General features: G+C 51.7%; 1 protein-coding gene across 1 annotated transcript; it reads left to right on the plus strand.

Moving 5' to 3' along the window:
• The first annotated feature begins 136 nt into the window (after positions 1–136).
• On the plus strand, positions 137–18,941 carry POMGNT2 (protein O-linked mannose N-acetylglucosaminyltransferase 2 (beta 1,4-)). The gene is made up of 2 exons (XM_061127905.1): positions 137–419; positions 16,629–18,941. Exon 2 carries the CDS (start codon positions 16,733–16,735, stop codon positions 18,473–18,475), a length of 1,743 nt encoding a protein of 580 aa, XP_060983888.1. The 5' UTR covers positions 137–419; positions 16,629–16,732; the 3' UTR covers positions 18,476–18,941.
• The last annotated feature ends 2,855 nt before the right edge of the window (positions 18,942–21,796 follow it).

A 21,796-nucleotide genomic window follows, 5' to 3' on the forward strand; every position in this document is an offset into this window, starting at 1 on the left:
ACGACTTACCACTGAACAACACGAAGCGCAACTGCACTTCTCCGGGAGCAAACTACAACTCCCAGGATCCCCCGGGTCGAAGGAGCCGGCACCCATCGGACGCAAACTGCAATTCCCAGAATTCCGCGAGCCAAGGAAGAGGTCGGGCCTCGGGCTGAGGCGGCGGAACCGGCGAGCCTGCGCACGTGCACAGCTGACGCGAGGGGCTCGCCAGCTGGGCAGGCGCACGTAGGGCACCTGCGAGCCGGGCGGCGGTGACGGACCAGACGGCGCTCAGGAGCTTGCGCTCCCTTCCTGGGCCTCCCCGGCTCCGAGCAGGCGTCTGGAGCAGCGGCGGGCACGGGTTCGGCCAAAGCCAGCTCCGCGGAGGGCCGGCCTGGAAGCTTCAGCCCCGTGGAGCCCGAGGCTGTAGGGTGCAGGTGAGGTGCGCGCGCTCGCGGCGGGCAAGGGTTCCGCGACGCGGCTGGGTTTGGAATTGAAGGAGCTGCCCTGCGACCTCCCCCGGAGGGGTGGAGAGGAGCGGAGGGGGATTTGCGGCTGGGAGGAGTAATGTGGCTCGGGGCCGAAGGACGCGCGGGAGGTGGCGAGGGTGAGGGGAGGTGGACCCTCGAGGTCCAGGTACCGCGGGCCCCGGCGTGTCAGCTAAAGACCTTTGCTCGGGGCTGGCACCGGCAGCCGGTTCCCACGCCCTTCTGCTTGGGAGATGGTGCGCATGAGGCGCGGGTGGCGGGGAGCCAGGCGAAAAGCGCGGAGGGGGCCTGGCCCTCCCGAGCTCCCTGTGAAGGCAGTACCAGGACAGCCCACAAGTGACCCCTGGGCTCTTTGGCGGTTCAGCACGGTGCCCACTGTGTGTCTGGTGATGACAGCCTGGCATCGGCTGCTTGACGGTGCTGAGATAGCCTCGGAAGTAGGGACACAATGGGCTTCAGGCCCCAACATGTTTGTAGGAGTCCCTCTCCTGATGGATATCCTCTGCTAAGGTCAAGGGCTCTCAGGCCAGAGTCCTGCCATAGTGGTGGGCAGCTAGAGTTGCCTTTCTTTATGCCTGCCAAGTCTCAGAACCTACTTTTGGAGGAATTGAGAATAGCATGGGCATGGTTATGGGGTGAGCTATCTCATAGGATTTGGTGGCTCAGAGCACAGACAGAATAGGGTTCATTTACCACATATGTTGTGCTACATGTGCAGGGCATTCAAATTTTGGCTCTCATTTACTAAGTGTGCGCCCTTGAGCAAGTCACTTATCCTCTCTGAACCTCTTATTTCTTCGCAAGACGGGGTTGCCGTGAGGATTAAATAAAATAATGCTGTGCAAGTTGGAAGCCCAGTGTCTGGTGCACAGTGAATGTGCAGCAAATATTAGCATTTGTGATCACTAACAGAAAATGTTAGCGGTGAGATTGGAACCGAGATCTGTATCACTGGAATTAGCTGCCCACTCTGACTCTCATGGATCTTGGAGATCTATTCTCCAGCTCATCCTTCACATTACAAATGAGAAATCTGAGTCCCCCTCGCCAGCAGAGCCAGGAAGGAGCACAAGGGAGTCCCCTCTTCCCCAGGGATGGACAGCACATCAGATCCTGAGTCTTGGGCCCTGGGAGGGCGAGGAGAAGCAGAGTGGGGATCCTCAGCAAAGAGGAGGATGGGGTGCTGGTGACTGCAAGTGCAGTTCCCCCACACTGTAGCCGTGTGTGTCCTGGTGGCCTTGATGTGGTAGGTGTCAGAGCATTTTTCAAACTGACCTGGTTGGCAAGTTCTTGCTCTGAGCCTTGCTTTTGAAAATACTTAGCAATAACATAGGCTTCTAGTGAATATTGAGCTAACCAGAAAATTAAATTATCAAATGCTCCAATCCCCGAATGTCCTCATTATTCTCAGTTGATTGTCAGTGGATACTCTTCCCCCAGGCCTATCATCTAGTAGATTTTTTAATTGGATAAAATCATGAACATGAAAGGCAGAGCCCAAAAATGTCGCCATAGGCTTTGAAACCAAACTTGGGATTGAATCCCAGTCTTACCACTTGATAGCTGTGAGACACTGGACAGTTCTCCGAACAATTCTGAGCATACCTCCTCAAATGTGGAATGAGATTGGTCACACCTGTTATAACACCTATAACACCTGTTTATAGATTTGTAACAGGGAACAAATGAGAGAATTCTTGTCAGGCACTGAGCATTGTTCTTGGCCTAGAGTCAGTGCCAGTGATTGGAAGTTATGGCATTGTTATGGTTAATAATAATTATATAAAAATAATTGTCAGGCACTGTGCTTTGCCTGAGTTCTGTTTGAATTCACAAAACCACCCTGTGAAGTCGATATAATTGTCTGTTTTTCAGACTAAGAAATGGAGGCTTGCAGGGTTTAAGAATTGGCCCAGGCAGACACAGAAGAACAAATAGCTACATGATACCACTTAAAGGATGAATATAAAATAGTCAGACTTACAGAAGCAGAGTGTGGAATGGTGGTTGCCAGGGGTTGTAGGGAGGGAAAACGAGACGGTATCAGTGAGAGGGTGTAAAGTTTCAGGTAGACGAGATGGCCGAGTTCTGAGAGCCCTGCTGCATGGCATACAGCTGTGAGCCTGCAGTTCACAATACTGTAGTATATGCTTCAGATTTTGCTTTGAGGGTAGAGCTTACGTTAAGTGTTCTTATCACAAAAACTAGTAAGTAGGAGGACAGAGGAAACTTTCGGAGGTGATGGATAGGTTATGGCATAAATTATGGTGATGGGTTTCCTGGGTATCTACTTATCGCCACCCTTAGCGTGTTGTGTATGTTAATTACGTACACCTTTTCGTGTGGTGAAAAAATTTAAAAGGACAATTGGTATACGATGATGCAGCTGCTGAGTGTCAGGACCAGAGCTCACATCTTGGCATCTCACTCCAAAACCGGTGCCCTTTACTTCCCCTCCCTTGCTGCTTGGGGTCTTCATGGTTCTAGAAGCCTGCCTTTGACCTGGGGCAGCCTCCAGTGTTACAGCAGGTAGCCTCGGGCCACTTGGAGAAGAGGCAGGAGCCTGCAGCCTGGCTGAGGGTGCTTCCTGTCCATGTCTGAGGTTGGCCGAGGCTGGAGGGTGAAGCGTTAGGAAGAGGCAGCCGAAGGGCCCTTTGGGCCCTAGAGGCTCTCATCATGGACCACAGGGCCAGGGAAGGGTGTAATCTGGGTGAGACCCAGAAGCCTGGTTTGGAGAAGTGATCTTGTCTAGAAGCTGGGAAGAATCCCAGAGGCGTGTGCTTCTTCTGGGCCTGACCTCTGCTTTGGGGAGGGGGTTCGCCTGCGAGTTGTGGGTTTGAGGAAAGCCAGCCCCACTGCTTTCATCTCGGCAGCTTGTGAGAGCTCCCACTGCCCCTCAAAACCTTTATAAAGAGTTGGAGCAAATAATTTCTAAGGGCTCTTGCAGCCCTACAAAGTATTGGTGTTGTCATTCTAAATATGTGGGTTAAACCTGTTCGCACAGCCACCAGGGTGGGTGGGATAATTGTCACCCCACTGTGCGCCCCACACCTCCCTCCGGGTGAGAGAATGACCACAGCTCCCTGAGCTACTTGCCTGGTTGGGTGGGGAACAGTTACACACAAGAAGCCTTGTGTTGCTAAGTTACAGTTGAGGGCCTGTGGATCTTTGTTTCCGGAGCCGTCCACAGCGGCTCTGCCCTTGCGTGAGGAGAGCTCACAGCTCTGCGGTCTTGCCTGCTTTTCCATCACCGACTGTGCCCCTGAGTCTGAATTACTGAGAACGCCAGAGTCAGGCACAGGCTTGAATTCTGGTGCTTCTGCTTGAGCTGCAGGACCTAGAGGAAAGTACTTAACCCCACTAAGCTCTAGTTTTTCATATTAAAAGAAAATGGAGATAATACGAGTACTTGCATTAGAGGGCTTTTGCACTGAGGCTTAAGTGGAAGTGGGCAGAGAAAGGGCTTAGAACAGTGACGGGCACATAGTAGGTGCACATGAAGCAAGATGGTGGTAGATTAACCTCCACCCCCTGTCCAGAGGCCAGTATGCTCTTCCTGACATGTTTCAGAAAAGCCATCAATCCTTCCATGTTTTTTTCATTTATTTGGCTGTAGCAGGTCTTCATTGCAGTGTGTAGACTCCTTAGTTTTAGGAGTTAGGGTTGTGGGATCTAGTTCCCTAGCCAGGGATTGAACCTGGGTCCTCTGCATGGGGCGTGCAGAGTCTTAGCCACTGGACCAGCAGGAAGTCCCAGTCTTGCCACGTTGTTGGGCTTCCCAGGTCCTCACCTACATACTCAGGACCCAGGGTCTGTCAGGAAACCACACCTTTCACTCTGCCAGTGGTGACCACCATCAGTAGTCTTTTTTTTTTTTTTTAATTAAAAAAAAATTAACTTTATTTTTGTCTGCACCAGGACTTCATTGCTTTGTGCAGGCTTTCTCTGATTGTGGCTAGTAGGGGCTATTCTTCGTTGTGGGTTCTAATTGTGGTGTCTTCTCTTGTCATGCAGGCTTCAGTACTTGGGGCATGTGGACTCGTAGTTGCAGTTCAAAGGCCCTAGAACACAGACTCAGTAGCTGAGGCACATGGGCTTAATTGCTCCGTGGCATCTGGGATCTTCCTGGACCAGGGATCGAACCCGTGACCCCTGCATTGGCAGGCAGATTCTTATCCCCTGTACCACCAGGGAAATCCCATCAGTACAGTCTTAATGCTAAGAGTTGTCTCTTTTCTCCACTTTGAAAAGCATAACAGAGGGCCCTTTGCTGGCTGGGCAGTGAGTACTCAGCCCTGGGCTAGGCTTCAGGGAGGGGTTGGGGATCTGGTCGGCTGTATTGCCACTATCACTGTTGTTCCCAGAATAGACCTTTGGGTCCGGTTGTTTTAGACACATCCGGTGACAAGGAACATCCTGGGGACCTTCAGTAGTGGGGGTTTGTGGCAGGAATCAAGGCACATCCTGGGGGACTTCAGGAGTTATCAGGGTGAGGCTGGGTCCCAGAGCTCCCAGGAAGAGTGACAGTGGACACTGTTAGGAGCCAGAGAAGCAGTCCAGCCTTGCTCCCTTCAGGAATCCATTTCTCAGGAGACCGACCTTCTCCCTGTGGGCCTGCAGGTGTGGGCATCTGATACAAGCACCACCGCCTGATCTGACTTCTCGGGCATCTCCACTGGTGGCTGCTTTAGGCCCAGCCTCCTCTCTCATAGATTTAGCTGTGGCCTAGAGAACTGGGCTGGTTTGGTTTTGTTTTGCCACTCAGCATTATAAGTGATGTGGCTTGTGTGGGAAGGTGTGAGCTGGGGAAACTTTTCTCAAAGTGGGGCTTAGAGTAGGGCAGCCTTCTCAGTCTGCCCCGGGAACGTAGGCTTATGCATCATTTCGCAGAGGCTGGGGAAAGGATTTACTAGCCTCTGTGAGGAGGAGGGCTGTCCTTGGTGGTTTACCCTGGGTTGGACAGAAATGCCCTGCTGGGTATTTAGAAGCTGGGATTGCAGAATTGTGGAATGTTACAGAAATCTCAGAGGACTTCCTGAAATTGAGTTCACACTAGAGTCACCTGGAAGCTTTATTAAAAACATGGGTTCCTGGGTTCCCTCAGGGATTCTGGTTTAGCAGGTCTGGAGGGGCCCCAGATTTTGCATTTCTCACATCCTGGGTGATGCTAAGACTGCCTTGGGGGACCCCGTGTCCACCTCACAAGTTGACCTTGATTTTCCAGACCGCTTCCTGGCAGGGCAGGGGCTTACTACAGTCGCTGATTCCTCTGTGTTAGAACAGTTCTAAGCCTTAGAGAAGTCCTCTTCCTGTCTCCCATGCTGAAATCCCCCGTGACTTCCTTCTGCAGGCCTTACTTCAGGGCCCTGGTGGCCCTCGCAGCCATGCTAGGGGCAGAGTGGCAGCTGGGACCACATGCCCATTCTTCAGCCTGGGTGGCATGTGTCACCAGCATGCGTGTGTGACCACTCTGTTAGAGAGGGGTGCAGCCCCCCTCTGCAGCAGCCTCACTCTTCCTGTTCTGCCCCTCAGCGTTTGAAGATCGCCCAAGGTTCAGGGGCTTCTCTTCCCCGAGGAAGAGGGCCCCACTCCTCCTTGCATCCTACACAGAATGGGGTTTCTGGATCTTTCCTGATCCCGGCTGCCCCGCTGGGAGAATCCCAGAAGCACGTGTATAGAATAGTTTCATATCAACAATTAGGCGCATAGACTTTGATTCCTGACAAAGGTGTATATTTAAAGTTTAATCATGAAGAAACACCAAACAAGCCCAAATTGAACATACCAGAAAATATCCAACTCTGTTAAAAACTGTAGAGGCCATGAAAGTCTGAGAGGCTGCCCAGATTAGGGGAGATGAGTGAGATATGCTGCCTGGCCACCAGGCTCTGCCTTGCCTTGGATTCTGGGCCACAGTATGGAGATCACGAATTACTAACAGTATTGTATCAATATTAATTCCCAATTTTGTGTGATACGAGAGAATGTTCTCATTCTTAAGAGACAGATGATGAAGTGGCAGGGACTAAAGGGGCAAAATGTCTCTGGCTTATTTTTAAAAGGTTCAGAAAAAGAGAAAATGGTAAAATGAATGTGTCAGATTAGCAGTTGGTGGTAAGGGTAAGGATGTAGGAGAGTTCTTTGTACTATACACACAGTTTTTTGTTTTTTTTTTTTATAAGTCTGGGATTATTTCCAGATAAAAAGAAGGAAAGCAGGTAACAGAGATGACGTCTCCTGACGCTGCCCACTCTGTACCTGTCTGTAACACACTGCCCTTTCAGCTGCACGTGGCTTCGGGCCTGCCTGGGGTGGGAGAGGAGCCCATAGCTGGGTGACCTCATGGCTTGCTTGGCGGGCAGATGTGAGACCTGGGCGCAGCGGTGTCTGCTGTGGATGGAGGTTTGCTGTAGTCATTGCCAGCAGGGACGTGTGGACACCTAACAGGGGCAATTGTGTTAACCCCACGACCACAAAAACACCTCTGAAACCTTGCTGGAAACCCCCCCACCCTTCAGGTCGCTTCCGTGGATAGCCTCAGGTCCAACCAGGACCATTTCCTGTCATGCATGCTTCTCCCTCCTTCTTGGTGGATGTTTTATGCCACTTGTAGTGCGCGGCCTTCTGACCCTCTTGATGTGGTCAGTCGTGCAGGCATGTTCCGAGCATCACAGCAGCCACTCACTCGATTCTCTTTTCCTGCTTCATCCCTGTTGGTGACATTCCTGTTTCATCTCTGTTATGCCAGAAAGGGCCAACACAGGGGGCTCTAACTTGCAAGTGGCCCATGGGTGCGAAGCAAAAGCCGGATGGTGTCGCAGCAAGTTGTGCGAGCAAGGCTCTCTGTGTCGGTGGTAGGTGGGACTCACCCCACCTGTTCAGCTGCCCCGCCTGTGCTGAGTGCCGTGGAGCCTTGGCCGTCCTCAGCCAAGCTTGCCTCTGCCCCTCGTGCCAGGGTAACGCAGACTGGAACTCTCTTGCTCCACCCACAGCTCCACCGGCCCACCCTGGGAGTTCCGTCCGCCCTGTTTTATTAATAAGAATGAAGAGTCACCATGTTGAGCTGTTGACAGAGGATGAACGGCCGCATCTTTGCCTTTGTTTGCTCTTTATACTAAACCAAGGAGTTATTAATCATGTTAAGTTTTTGGTCTAAGCATGTGAACTTGTAACTAAATGTTAAAGATGCCCGATCACTTAAATATTAGGTTTTACAAGGAGTCCTCAGAGGCTGCCAACGTTCGGCCAAAATGTCAGTGCTTTTGGCAGAAACCCTGATGTCTTGTCAGTGTTGGTTCAGGTCTGTCAGTCGCATTGATGGAGATCTGAGTTTGGACCCCCCATAAACATGACGTGAGGAGCAGCAGTCCCACGTCCTGCTTCTGGTAACCATGACGAGGAGGGGGGGGAGCAGGGAGAGCTCACTCTGGGGGCGTTTGAGTTTTTGGGACTTGTGTGCTGTTCACGAACTGGCGATATGTGAGATGCATCTGTGCAGGACAGAAGCTTCCATTGTTCAGCACCAGTGATTCAGGCTGCATTTAGGGTAAAAGCATACTTTTCAATAATTGACAAGAACTCTCTGATCTTTCAATTGGGGGTATGAACAACCTGTTAAAATAAAATTGTTGTACTATTAATAGAAAATCTTCTTTAGACACTATCACCAGCCGTTGTCTTGGCCTGGCCCTGCCAGTCTTCTGAGCCTGGGTCTGCTGGGTGCTGGCAGTCCTAGCCTCCTGGCCCTGCTCCTGGGAGAGTGACCAGTGACCAGCGGCTGGTCCTGGCAGTTGGGAACCCAGTACAGCTGGCCAGGTCAGCAGCAGAGGGCTTATTTAAGACCTGAGCTTACATCCTGGGGCTCGTTATACTGGCAACAAGGCCAACAACCCCAGTCCTTGGGCCTGTCTGTCATCTTCACTCAAGTGGAATAGTGGTCAGAAATTACAGACTAGGACATTTCCCATTTTAAATGGATTTCTGGCTTTTCTGGAAAACCAGAAAAGTAGTATTACAGACTGAATTGTGTCCTTGGAAATTCATAATCAAAGCCCTGACCCCCAGTGTGACTGTATTTAGAGATAGGACCTTTAAGGAGGTAATTAAGGTCGGTCAGATGGTAAAGAATCTGCCTGCAATGTGTGAGACCCAGGTTCGATCCTTGGGTCGGGAAGATCCCCTGGAAAAGGCAATGGCAACCCATTCCAGTATTATTGCCTGAGGGATTCCATGGACGGAGGAGCTTGGTCATAAAGGTGGGGCCTTAATCTAATAGGACTGGTGACCCAATAACAAGGAGAGACACCAGAGACCTCTTTCCCCTCAGTGCACACAGGAGGTCACCTGAGGACACAGTGAGAAGGTAGCCATCTGCAAGCCCAGGAGAGAGGCCTGAGGAGAAACCAAACATGTTGACACCTTGATCTGGGACTTCTAGCCTCTAGAACTGTGTGAAGAGAAATGTCTGTTGTTTAGATCACCCAGTCTGCAGTACTTGGTTATGGCAGCTGGAGCAGACTAATACGATAGGTACCGCCAGGCCAGTGCACTGCCAGGCCCTCGTCAGCTTGAACTTTAATCTGGGTGTTTGGTCTTGGGGCACACTGCCCAGAGACCATTGGTTCTTGGCCTCAGTAAGCGTGTGAATTTGTGCCCTCTGCTCTAGGCCTGGAATTTCTGGGGCTCTTAGTCCTTATCAGATGCCAGGACCCTTGTGAACGGCTTTTCTGTGCCCGGGTTTTGAGTCGGGCAGGGCCCCCAGGAGTGGAGCCGGCACCCAGGGCTGGGTGAGCAGCCTCGGCTGGGAGCCCCCATAGTAGGGACCCCCCAGGTCTTACTGTGTCTGCAGGTGTGGCAGGAGCATCAGCATCTTCCTGCAGTGCTTCCTGGAATAGGTGGGATCCTGGAGAGGTGGGATCCCGGAAAGATGGGATCCCACTGTCTGTAAGAATCTGATAATCCTTATCTGTCCAGGAGCTGAGGGAAGCAGTTTGGGGGGAGTGAATTGGCGGTGTCCTCTGTCTGCCTCAGTTTCTAGAGGGCTGTTTTAAGCATGTTTTAAATCTCATTTCTTTTTTACTCCCTTTCTTTTGAAAAGTATTTTTTTTTTCTTTTTTTAGTTTGAATCCATTCTTCTAGTGATTGAATTGTCAGCAAAATTAAAGAAAAAAATTAGGTAAACGTCTTATATCTACCAAACTTGATATATTTTTGGTGAAAATATTCGAACACTAAAAACATACCATTGAAAAACATTCTTGCTGCATATCATTCTTGGTCCTGGCTGAGCCACTAGGCTCTTGGTGCCGCATACCCGCTGGTCCTAAATGCAGTGCCCGAGGGAGAGGAGGCCCTCCCCACAGTGCTGCCCCCGGAGAGGAGCGCAGCGGCCGGCGTCCGTCCTGCGTGGGTGTCGGCTGTGCCACACGGGTAGTTAACGTCAGCTCAGGGCCGGGCCTGCCCACATCTGACTGAGCCTGTCGTCAGGAGAGTGAAGGAAGGAGTCTAAGGACCTGCCTCTTGAACGATTCAAGGGCACAGCTTTCCACCACGGCCCCGCCTCCAGGCCTCAGGAGGGGTTTCCTCTGGGGATCTTCCCAGCCTGCCTCCTTGCTGGAAGATGAGTGCTCTGGGCAAGGGCCCTTTGTAAGCCTTGAGGCCTTGTTCTGTCTTAGCAGGGCTGTCCTCCCCTGCCTTCTCCCCTTGCCCCTCACCTCTTCTCAGAGGTGGTCCGCTGCTCCAGGGTAGGCTTTCTGGGGGACGGAGTGACTTGACAGGTGACGTGAGACAAGAGTGGTCTGCTCATCAGTGACAGGCTCTTTCCTTCCCGGGACCCCCAGCCTAGACAGGTGTGCTGAAGACAACACCATCCAAGCTATGGATTTGTTGTGTTGTTGTTCAGTGGCTAAGTCATGTCTGACTCTTTGCAACCCCATCGACTGCAGCACTCCAAGCCTCCCTGTCCCTCACTATCTTCCAGAGTTTGCCCAAGTTCATGTCCATTGACTCAGTGATGCTATCCAGCTATCTGATGCTCTGCCACCCTCTTCTCCTTTTGCCTTCAATTTTTCCCAGCATGAGGGTCTTTTCCAGTTAAGTTGGCTGTTCACATCAGGTGGCCAAAGTATTGCAGCTGCAGCGTCAGCCCTTCCAGTGAGTGTTTAGGGTTGATTTCCATTAGGATTGACTGGTTTGATCTCCTTGCAGTCCAAGGGACTCTCAAGAGTCTTCTTCAGCACACCTTAAAAGTCCAAGAAGGACTGTCTCTTCCATGCAAGTTTGTTTCCAAACAACTCGGCTCTAGTCAGCCCTCTGCCCCACAGTCAGAGAATGTGTCTTGGAGGCCAACTCAGGCCTCTTTTATTTGCCTCTGTAACTGGACTCCACTGGGGAAGGCCACAGGGACCCTGCCCTCCTCTTCCAGCAGCCTGTACGGTCTGGAAAAGCTGTATCTCCTCAGCCAGCAGACAGGACTGGGGAGAACCTTGGCTTCTTTAGAATCAGGGATCTGGTTAATGTCCTCTTTGCCTCCATCTGTTATCTTTTGAAAACATTTCTGAGGGTTTTGCCCGATCCTTCTGCTCTGGCATTTGCAGGTTGCTGCCGTGCAGCGGAGAGTGGACAGACGGGGGAGCCTGGGGGACAGACTGGGAGGACTTTACAATGAGCAGTGACGGCCCTAGTTCTTGTTGGCATTCTCACTACCACACTTCGGCTGTTTCACAGCAGGGAAAAATGCAAGGGCGGCCCTCCATCTGTCTCCACAGGGGGAAAATGCAATAGTATTCTGTGTTAATTAACATTCCCCAGAAGCAGATCCTCAGACATGGATTCAAGTGCAAGTAGATTATTTGCACTTGATCGCAGCATACATGAATAGGGGAGTGGGGAAGAGAGACAGGGCAGGGAAGGAGGCCAGTTCCCACTGCGGGCAGCCCTGTAATCCACCTAATCTGTTAGGGAACTCTGGGAGCCCGTGGAGAGTATGGCTCAGGGCCGTCTCATCTGAGGAGGATGGAATTGGGGGATTTATGCGACTGGCCCCATCAGGTGTAGGTGCAAGCCACTTGGCCTGTAACTGGTAAAGTGGTAAAAACTTAGGCAGTCTGACCCTCAGGGCTCCATGCTTTATCCACCACACTACTTATAGGAAATGTCCTGTCCATTCCCAGCAAACCTTCAACCCCATTTTCCCTCTCGGAAGGGTCTCCCACGGGAGAGCCTGACGTGTCCATGAGAGGTCCACGTAGGCCACTCTGTATTTGTCCTGCCTTTGGTCAGTACCATTGTGGGCAGGGCCTGAGGGTGGGTGGAGTACATAGCATCTGATTAGAAACAGTCCTTCCCACTCCCCAGGCTCTGGGGTGGTCTCTGCCTAGTTGCCTTTTAGCCCCACAAGGCCCCATGTTTGCTGGTTCCCATAAGCTTTGCCCCAAGGCCCCCAAGCTCAGTGACTTGACCAGGGTTGGCTGCGGCACACACAGCCCCCTGGTCCTCCCTCCTGCCCGTGGCCCCTTCCCCACATCCCCACCCGCTGCCAAGCCTGCCTTTCCCCGCAGGGGAGGGCCAGGAAGCAGAATGCTCACCAGAGGCGCTGTGAGTACTCGGGGGCCACGCTGCCTGCTCAGCTTGGAGGTGGTCTTACTTTCCTTATTTCCTGGGAGTCTTGCTTTCTGATATTCCCTGGGTGTGTCTGTTTTGGCTTCAGCTGCTGTTGGAAGCTGTTCTTGTCTGCGATCGGCAAAACATGCATCAGCTTGTGCTACACCCATCTGCCTCCCGTCTCGCCAGACACAGCTTTTTGAGTATTAATTTATTACTCACCCACTTTCCAGTATTCTGTCATTTTGTAATAGTGATTTTATTTTATTCTTTATGGTTTCGTTTTAAACTTTTACTACGCAAAAAGTCAGACAAACTCAAAAGAGAAGCAGAAGAAGACCCCGTCATCATCTTTAACTACCAATATCTGTGTTTCACCTGTCTCCATGCTTTCTTTGTTGGAGTATTTTAGAACAAACCACAGACTTGTTGTTTTACATATAAATACTTACGTTCTCTTGTTTCTGGGCTACCCTGATAGCTCCATTGCACCTGCAGTGCAGGAGACCCCGGTTCAATTCCTGGGTCAGGAAGATCCGCTGGTGAAGGGATAGGCTACCCACTCCAGTATTCTTAGGCTTCCCTTGTGGCTCAGCTGGTAAAGAATCAGCCTGCAATGCTGGAGACTTGGTTCAATCCCTGGGTTGGGAAGATCCCCTGAAGAAGGGAAAGGCTACCCACTCCAGTATTCTGGCCTGGAGAGTTCCGTGGACTGTATAGTCCACAGGGTCACAAAGAATTGGACACAACTGAGTGAACTTCAGTTCACTTCTCTTGTTTATTATTGAATTTTTAATAACTTTTTATTTTGAAATAGTTTGAGACTTACAGAAAAGTTACAAAAAACAACACCTCACTCAGCTTCCCCTGATGTTAACCTCTTACACAGCCACAGTGTGATTATCAAAACTAGGGAATGAACACATCTCTGATACTGAACCATGAACCTTACTCAAATTCTGCCAGTTGTCCTATTAATGTCCTTTTTCTGGCCCAGGAGCCCACATGGCATTTAGCTATCATGTCTCCTTACTCTCCTCCAATCTGGGACCTCCTCAGTCTTCCCCTCTCTTTTATGATTTTTAACTCTTGCAGGGGTCCTGATCAGGTATTTTGTATAATATCTTTCAACTTGGGTTTTATGTTTTCTTTGTTAACTAATCTTAACAGCTAACTAATCTTAACTAATCTTAATATTAACTAAAATTAACAGACCATCTTCAGAGCCAGAACCAGAACTAGAGCCAAGTTTTCCCCATTTAGAAATATAGATTGAAGTTATGTTATTTCGGGCAGGAAGGCTCCAGAAATGAGGTACCCTCCTCAGCACATTATATTAAGGGGTACACAGTGTCAGTATTGTTATTATTGGTGATGTTAATGGTGATTATTTGGTTCAGACGATGTCTGCCAAGCGTCTCTGCTGTAAAATTTCTGTTTTTACTTTTGTAATTAATATGTATCTCATAGGGAGATGCTTAGAGACGGTGCAGATTTCCTGTTTCTCACCATACTTTCACCCACTAATTTTAGCATCCATCAGTGAATCTTGCCTGAAACAGATACTGCTATGATGTTTGCCAACTGGTGATGTTTTATTTCCATTATTGTGTCTACATTTATTAATTGGCATTCTACTATAAGATCTGTGTCTTCTCCCCTATTTATTCAATTATCTATTCATATCAATATTGACTCATGGGTATTTTATTCCATGGGTTATATAATCCATTACTATTGCTTTTTAACTTTGTTACTCAAATTGTCCCAGATTCAGCCATTGGGAGCTCCTTCAGTTTGGATCCTGTGTCTTTTGGACATGTTCCCATCATTTTTTTTTTTTGAGAACTTCCTTACATTCTGGCACTATAAGGTATTCTAAGCTCATCCTCATTCCTTGCCCGGCCCTGGAAGCAGTTCTTTCTCCAAGGAGCCCTGGCTCCTTTTAGTGAAGAACGCTGTCTGGAAATCCAAGTCCGAGTGCTGACTGCTCGTTGCCGCCGCGGTGTCCCTGCGCTCAGCCCCTCCCCCACTGGCCAGAGCCACGAGTCCCACGAGTGTGGGGAGATGCGTGCGTCCCAGCTGTTCTTCCTGCCGGAGTTGCCGCCTGTCATCCAGTCATGACTCTCTTTTCAGCTCCCTGGCCCAGAGCTGAGCTGAGGCTCTCAGGATGCTCTCACCAACCCCCGGTGAGACTCCTTGCCTTCCCTGCCTTTGCATTATCTTCTTAAACTCTTCTTGTCCTTGCCTTTACTTCCTCAGTCCTTTTCCTCTCCCCATCCCAAGGATGAATTAACTGTCTGTCCTCTTGGCCTCTTTCTGACTCCTGGTTTCTCCTTTTACCTCCTAGAGATGTCAAAACCCCAGCTGCAGTCATGTTTCACTGGGTACCTAGGTTTTCTCTCTCGAGCAGCCTTGGTAGTACAATCTATCTATCTATGTATCAATCTATCTATGTATCTATCTATCTATGTATATATATACCACAGTGGTGGTAAGGATAGTGGCAGGACCATGGGACACTGGTCAGAAATTGTCAAGTATCAGCAACTTAACATGGTTCAACCTAATAGCAAAGTAGTTCTTAGCTGGTGAGGCTGGGTGGAGAATTTCTAGATGGGGACACATATATTTGGAAAAGTATATGCAACATTATTATTTTGCATATACAGATACAGATATAAAATACTAACTTCAGAAAAAGTAGAAGTTGGACTTCCCTGGCAATCCAAAAGTTACAATTCTACATTTCCACTGCAGAGGGCACAGGTTAGATAGATTCTGCATGCTGCATGACATGGCCAAAAAGTAAAAAAAAAAATTAAAGTAGAAGTTGATGAAATCCTGTTGTCTTGGGGAGCAGATATTATAGAAGAGTCTTGTGTGTGAGAGATTCTTGGCAGAAGACGTTGCTGCACTTTACGGATCAGTTTGAGGCATGAAAGAGGTTTTCTTTATTATTAGTGGGTACATGGCCTTGAAAAGACTGAGAAATACTGATGCTTCAGCAGATTTCTCGGCTGCAGGGTTTTTGGGCTCTTCGAGGCCCTGCCCTGGAGATGAACAGGGCTGACTGCAGGCGCAAAAGCCTGCAGAAGCCAGCTAAGCAGGTGCCCTCTTCTCACCCTGTGGCTGGTGTCAGGTGTCACCCATGCTGTTTCCATGAGGACTGAACAGTCCCATTCTTCGGCTGTCTGAACAGTCCTGGGCCTCAGAGCATGTATGATGCCCTTCCCAGTAGCGGGGGGAAATGGGAGCAAATGCCCACAGCCCAGCCAGGCTTCCCTGTACGCAAAGAGTATGTGAGACAGGAAGTTTAACCCTTCAGAGGTGTTGCCTCCGTATACAGAACCCTTGTCAGTGGTGAGACTCAGACACAGTTCTCTTACTGGACCAGTGAGGGGCAAGTTTCTACCCATCTTTTCATGGAGACATAAAAACCAGCAGGCATGATTGCCAAATAGGAAATCCCTGTGCATGTGTCCCAGATGGGGCATAACAGGGGTCCTGGTGTGCAGCCTGGGACTGGCGCTCACAGGCCTCTCATCCCGTTTGTGCCCGTGGTAAGGTGAAGTCCTTCCCTGGCAGTGCCAGGGAGGTTGGGCCCCTAATGGGGGTTTTCCTTGCAGCTTCTCACAACACAGCAGTTAGCTTTCTTTGCAGCAGTGTTTCAGAACAAACAGCTCCAGAATTTCATTGACATATGATAAGAAGCATCTGTTCAGCTCAGATGTCTCTGTGTTGCCCGGGCTTGGGTGGGTTTGCCTGGTGGTTCTTAAGATCCTCGCTCACTTACACATCTGGGAGTCAGCCGAGCCACACCCGGCATGGCTGCAACAGTTGTGCTCCCCACATAGCTCTCTCCTCTGGGACCAGCAAGTTCGGCTGATCACATTCTTCTCACAGCAACATCCTAGGTATAAAGAGGGCAAAGACAGTCACACAAGCACCTTTCAAGTCCCTGAATATGTTGTCTGTTGATACCTCATTGGCCAAAGCAAGTTATGTGGCCAGGCACAGGGATCTGTACTTCCCCATGGAGACAGCAGGGGAGGGAAGTGGGTGAACATTTTAGAACAAGGGTCTAGCCTACCAGGGGGATTCCTGTCTCCACCTGCAATGCAGGAGACCCTAGTTCAATTCCTGGGTTGGGAAGATTCCCTGGAGAAGGGATAGGCTACCCACTCCAGTCTTCTTGGGCTTCCCTGGTGGCTCAGAGGGTAAAGAATCCGCCTGCAATACAGGAGACCTGGGTTCCACCCCGGGGGTGGGAAGATCCCCTGGAGGAGGGCATGGCAACCCACTCCGGTATTCTTGCCTGCAGAATCCCCATGGACAGAGGAGCCTGGCAGGCTGTAGTCCATGGGGTCACAAAGAGTCGGACACGACTGAGTGACTAAGCACATTTAGCCTACCAGATCTTCAAGTGTGCAAAACGGTGCAAACATCCAGTGCCGCAGCGGAGGCCAGCACGGCGCCTGGCACCGGGCGGGTGCTCGGGGTGACTGGAGACACACCATGCAGACACCTTTTCCTTTTCCTTCTCTCCTCCCGCAGGCCTCTGCCGGTCCTCCGGGAGCCCGCAGGGATGGGTAAAGCCGGCCAGGCTCGAGCTGCTTCCCCGGGGCCGTCGTCTCTCTAAGGCCCCAGGCGGCGCTAGGATGCACCTGTCTGCCGTGCTCAACGCCCTGCTGGTGTCGGTGCTGGCGGCCGTGCTCTGGAAACACGTGCGGCTGCGTGAGCATGCGGCCTCCCTGGAGGAGGAGCTGGCCGTCGGGCGCCGGGCCGCTGACCCTGCCCCCGCGCTGCGGATCGACTACCCCAAGGCGCTGCAGATCCTGACCGAGGGCGGCACGCACATGGTGTGCACCGGCCGCACGCACACCGACCGCCTCTGCCGCTTCAAGTGGCTCTGCTACTCCAGCGAGGCGGAGGAGTTCATCTTCTTCCACGGCAACGCCTCCGTGATGCTGCCCAGCCTGGGCTCGCGGCGCTTCCAGCCGGCCCTGCTCGACCTGTCCACCGTGGAGGACCACAACACGCAGTACTTCAACTTCGTGGAGCTGCCGGCCGCCGCCCTGCGCTTCATGCCCAAGCCCGTGTTTGTGCCCGACGTGGCCCTCATCGCCAACCGCTTCAACCCCGACAACCTGATGCACGTCTTCCACGACGACCTGCTGCCCCTCTTCTACACCCTTCGGCAGTTCCCCGGCCTGGCCCGCGAGGCCCGGCTCTTCTTCATGGAGGGCTGGGGAGAGGGTGCCCACTTCGACCTCTACAAGCTGCTCAGCCCTAAGCAGCCCCTCCTGCGGGCGCAGCTGAAGGCCCTGGGCAGGCTGCTCTGCTTCTCCCATGCCTTTGTGGGCCTCTCCAAGGTCACCACCTGGTACCAGTATGGCTTCGTCCAGCCCCAGGGCCCGAAGGCCAACATCCTGGTCTCCGGCAACGAGATCCGACAGTTCGCGCGGTTCCTGATGGAAAAGCTGAACGTGAGCCAGGCGGGGAGCCCCCTGGGCGAGGAGTACATCCTGGTGTTCAGCCGCACCCAGAACAGACTCATCCTGAATGAGGCAGAGCTGCTGCTGGCCCTGGCCCAGGAGTTCCAGATGAAGACAGTGACGGTGTCCCTGGAAGACCACGCCTTTGCAGACGTGGTGCGGCTGGTCAGCAACGCCTCCATGCTGGTCAGCATGCACGGGGCCCAGCTGGTCACGGCCCTGTTCCTGCCCCGCGGGGCAGCCGTCGTGGAGCTCTTCCCCTATGCTGTCAACCCTGACCACTACACCCCTTATAAGACACTGGCCACGCTGCCCGGCATGGACCTCCAGTACATAGCCTGGCAGAACACGATGCCAGAGAACACGGTCACGCATCCCGAGCGGCCCTGGGACCAGGGGGGCATCGCCCACCTAGACAGGGCCGAGCAGGCCCGGATCCTGCAAAGCCGGGAGGTCCCCCGGCACCTCTGTTGCCGGAACCCCGAGTGGCTCTTCCGAATCTACCAGGACACCAAGGTGGACATCCCATCGCTCATCCAAACCATACGGCGCGTGGTGAAGGGCCATCCGGGGCCAAGGAAGCAGAAGTGGACAGTCAGCCTATACCCTGGCAAGGTGCGGGAGGCCCGGTGCCAGGCGTCTGTGCAGGGCGCCTCCGAGGCCCGCCTGTCCGTCTCCTGGCAGATCCCGTGGAACCTCAAGTACCTGAAGGTGAGGGAGGTGAAGTACGAGGTGTGGCTTCAGGAGCAGGGGGAGAACACCTACGTGCCTTACATGCTGGCCTTGCAGAACCACACCTTCACGGAGAACATCAAGCCCTTCACTACCTACCTGGTGTGGATCCGCTGCATCTTCAACAAGACCCTGCTGGGACCCTTTGCAGATGTGCTGGTATGCAGCACGTAGTGAGCAGCCTGGTCAGGCCTCCTAGGGTGGGGGCTCCTCTGTCTTGGAGACCCTGGGCCTGCCAGCCCCCCCGGGTGGCTTTTGGGAATTATTTATTTATTGAGCAGACCTCTGTCTCTGGGTCATCTCACTGCATCTGAGGTGATGGGGTTCTCAGAGCGCCTCTTTGCATAAGTGCGATGGGGCCTCCCCACCCTCTTCTCTCATCCTGATCATCCGTATCCTGGAGAAGGTCTGAGTGGGGAGGAGAAAGAGGAGAGTAAGGATCCCAAAGAACCTCTTTGGCTGAGTGATCATCCTGTTCCCCATGAGGTCTTTCTGGTTTGTGTCGGGTTTCTGGAAATTGCTGCTAAGTCTGTGGCTGTTTGGGTGGGTGTGGATGTACATCAGCTTCCATCGTCATGAAACTCATCTGTAGCCCCACCAAGGGTATGTTTGGAACATTCATTAAATGATTATAAATATCTTGGTCAAGTGTTTTAATGGTCGGCGGGAACAGGGTCCAGCAGCCAGTACGCTGATGCCCTCTCATCCTGATTGTCAGCCGAGGAGCCGTGGCAGAGGGGCGGCGTCGAGGCCCGGGAAGCCAGGCCGGCTGGCTGCCTACCATCCTGATGCGGAACGGGTGCCCCACTTCCGTCTGTGGGGGATGAAAGTCTGGAAGCAGGTGAGGAGGAGGCTGTGAGGAGGAGAAGCAGCGTCTGCCCGGGTCTGGTTAGGCTTCACTAGACATCCAGACACAGCAGACTGTGGGAGACACACCCGGGTGGGAGTCGCCTAGGGGGACGTAGCACAGGTCGGCATGGCTGCGCCGCGTGACTTCTTCCAGAGGAGGAGTCCGCACACCGGCTCAGGGGCCGTTCTCGTCCCCAAGTGACTGCTCGGGGGCGAGGAGGTGACACCCCCATCGGTAGTTGTGGGGGCCGCTTTGGCTTAGGAGCCCCACAGGAGCCGTTATCTTTTTTATATACATAACGTTTTCTGGAGGGATGTATTTCTCATATTTTTTTATTTGGCTGCGTTGGGTCTTAGTTGTGGCACGTGAGATCTAGTTCCCCGACCAGAGGTCGAACCCAGGCCCCCTGCTTTGGGAGGTGGAGTCTTAGTCACTGGGCCACCAGGGAAGTGCCCGTTATCTTCTCAACAGCCAACAGGCAAGTTCCCAGGCTCCCTCAAGGAACCTGCCCGGTCACAGGAGCCATCGCACTTGGGGAGGCCTCAGCTGCGGTGTCCTAACAGTTTATTAATTCACCTAGGATCCTTCCAGTCCAGATCAGAGGTCGTTTTTAACCATCCACAGTTTTGATGAATATCCCCGCTGACATTGAGCCTTTATCTAGCTTTCGTGGGAAGAGAGCTGGAAAATTAACTCAAGATCAAATTTGTCCTTAGGAAAGGAGAAAGAGTTTTAGCCTTTTCTTCGCAGGGAGACAGCGGTGCAGACCTGACTCCTGTGGAGGAGAGAAGGAAAAGGGGCCTTGGGCGGTAGCTTGGCTGTAAGAGTTGTGCGAGGCTCACCAGGAGTCCCTGGCAGGAGGCAAAGCTGTGGGTTAGGTGAGTATGCTGGTCACCAACTGAAGAGTTCTTCATCTGTAGGGTGAGGATCATAGGCTGGGGTGGTTTGTAAGGCATTCAGGAAATCGTCTGTGTAAACCTTTAGCATCACCCTGGATGTCTGATACATTATTACAGGTTCAGAATCCCATTCCCAAACCCTGGAGAGCAGATGTGATTCCAAATCTGAATTAAAAAAAAAGGCAACAACACATTAATTTATTTGGGTCTGTGCTGGGTCTTAGGTGTGGCATGTGGGATCTTTAGTTGTGCCATCTGGCAAGCAAACTCTTAGTTGTGGTATATGGAATCTAGTTCCTGACCGGGGATAGAACCTGGATCCCCTGCATGGGGAGTGTGGAATCTATGCAACTGGACCATTAGGGAAGTCTCTCCAAATTCTGAATTCCAGTAACCAAAAACACTGGCATGTCTGCACTAAAATGGATATATATTCATGCTGAGTGGGACATGAGTTTTGGCACCAAAAATTAAAAGGCTTTTGGTTTTCAGAGCTTGGGGGTTGTTGGGATTCTATCTGGAAGGTTGTTGAGTCATCCTCCTCTCCTGCTTGGAAACACCATCATTTTCCTTGGACTAGCCTTGTGGGAGTGGCGTGCTGAGGAATGGAATCAGGTCTGCGGTTCCGTCAGTGATGGTCTCTACAGAGCCCCTCAGCCAGCTTCTTCCTTAAGGCTGATTCACCCACAGCTAAGCAGACCTCCACAATCCCCGTACTGCAGACCCATCTCAGCTCCTGGCCTGGCAGCCTCTCTTAAGACCGATGGGAACATGCGGATTCACCATCCCCTGCTGGTTCTCATTCCAGAGGTGAAGGCTGCGGAGGCCTGGGGCAAGTAGCCCTAGCAAGCACTGAGGCTGAGAGTGTTTTCTGAAAAGGATAAAAAGTAGATGAAGTTTCAGGCTTTGTAGAGAAGACCCAGTTCACACACTGAGCAGACTGACTAACAAAGAGCAGCAGGCAGGAAGCCAAGTGCTTGTGACTGTGCTTGGCCAGAGTCAGTTTGCTGCTCACACTCCAGAACTGGCCCTGTCTCGTCATCAGCTCTGAACGCAAAGGAACTAGAGGAAGAGGAGCTGTCAGAGTGGCAGGGAGGGCAGTGGGAGTGCCTTTGACTGATGGTCCTGGATTTGACTTGATAACACAGTTCCCATGTGGGCTTCAATTCTGGCCCTTCCACTTACCAGCTGGGTGACCTTGGGCAAGTCGCCTAACCTCTGTGTGCCTCATGTGTGGAATGGAGAGTAATCACACTTAGTCATTGATGCTGGTGAAGTCAAATGCTTTGATCCACGTAAACATGATCACAATACTTCGCACGTAGTCATCTCTCAATAAATGTCCGTGGATATCGTGTGTGTGTGTTAGTTGCTCATGTCCACCTCTTTGCAACCCCATAGGCTGTAGCTTGTCAGACTGCTCTGTCCATGGGATTTTCCAGGTGAGAATACTGGAGTGGGTTGCCATTCCCTTCTCCAGGAGATCTTCCCAACTCAGGGGTGGAATCTGGTCCTCCCACATTGCAGGCAGATTTTTTACCATCTGAGCCACCAGGGAAGCCCTGGTTATCATAGCTGGTACTTAGAAGCATTTGTCAGGCACTAACCATTACGTGGCCAAGCCCAGGTCTGAACCCCAAACTGCTGCTTTCAAGTTCAGTCCTTTGGGAAAAAAAAAAAAAAATTTGAAAAAATTTAAGAATATATAAGAAAAAAAATAAAGATTTTCAGAGGCAGAAGGTCCAG

This window comes from Dama dama, chromosome 24 (assembly GCF_033118175.1).
Source record: "Dama dama isolate Ldn47 chromosome 24, ASM3311817v1, whole genome shotgun sequence".
Lineage (NCBI taxonomy): Eukaryota > Metazoa > Chordata > Mammalia > Artiodactyla > Cervidae > Dama > Dama dama.

Bases quoted from the DNA above. Each gene is read 5' to 3' on its own strand.
- POMGNT2 (XM_061127905.1), top strand. From the start codon at position 16,733: ATGCACCTGTCTGCCGTGCTCAACGCCCTGCTGGTGTCGGTGCTGGCG.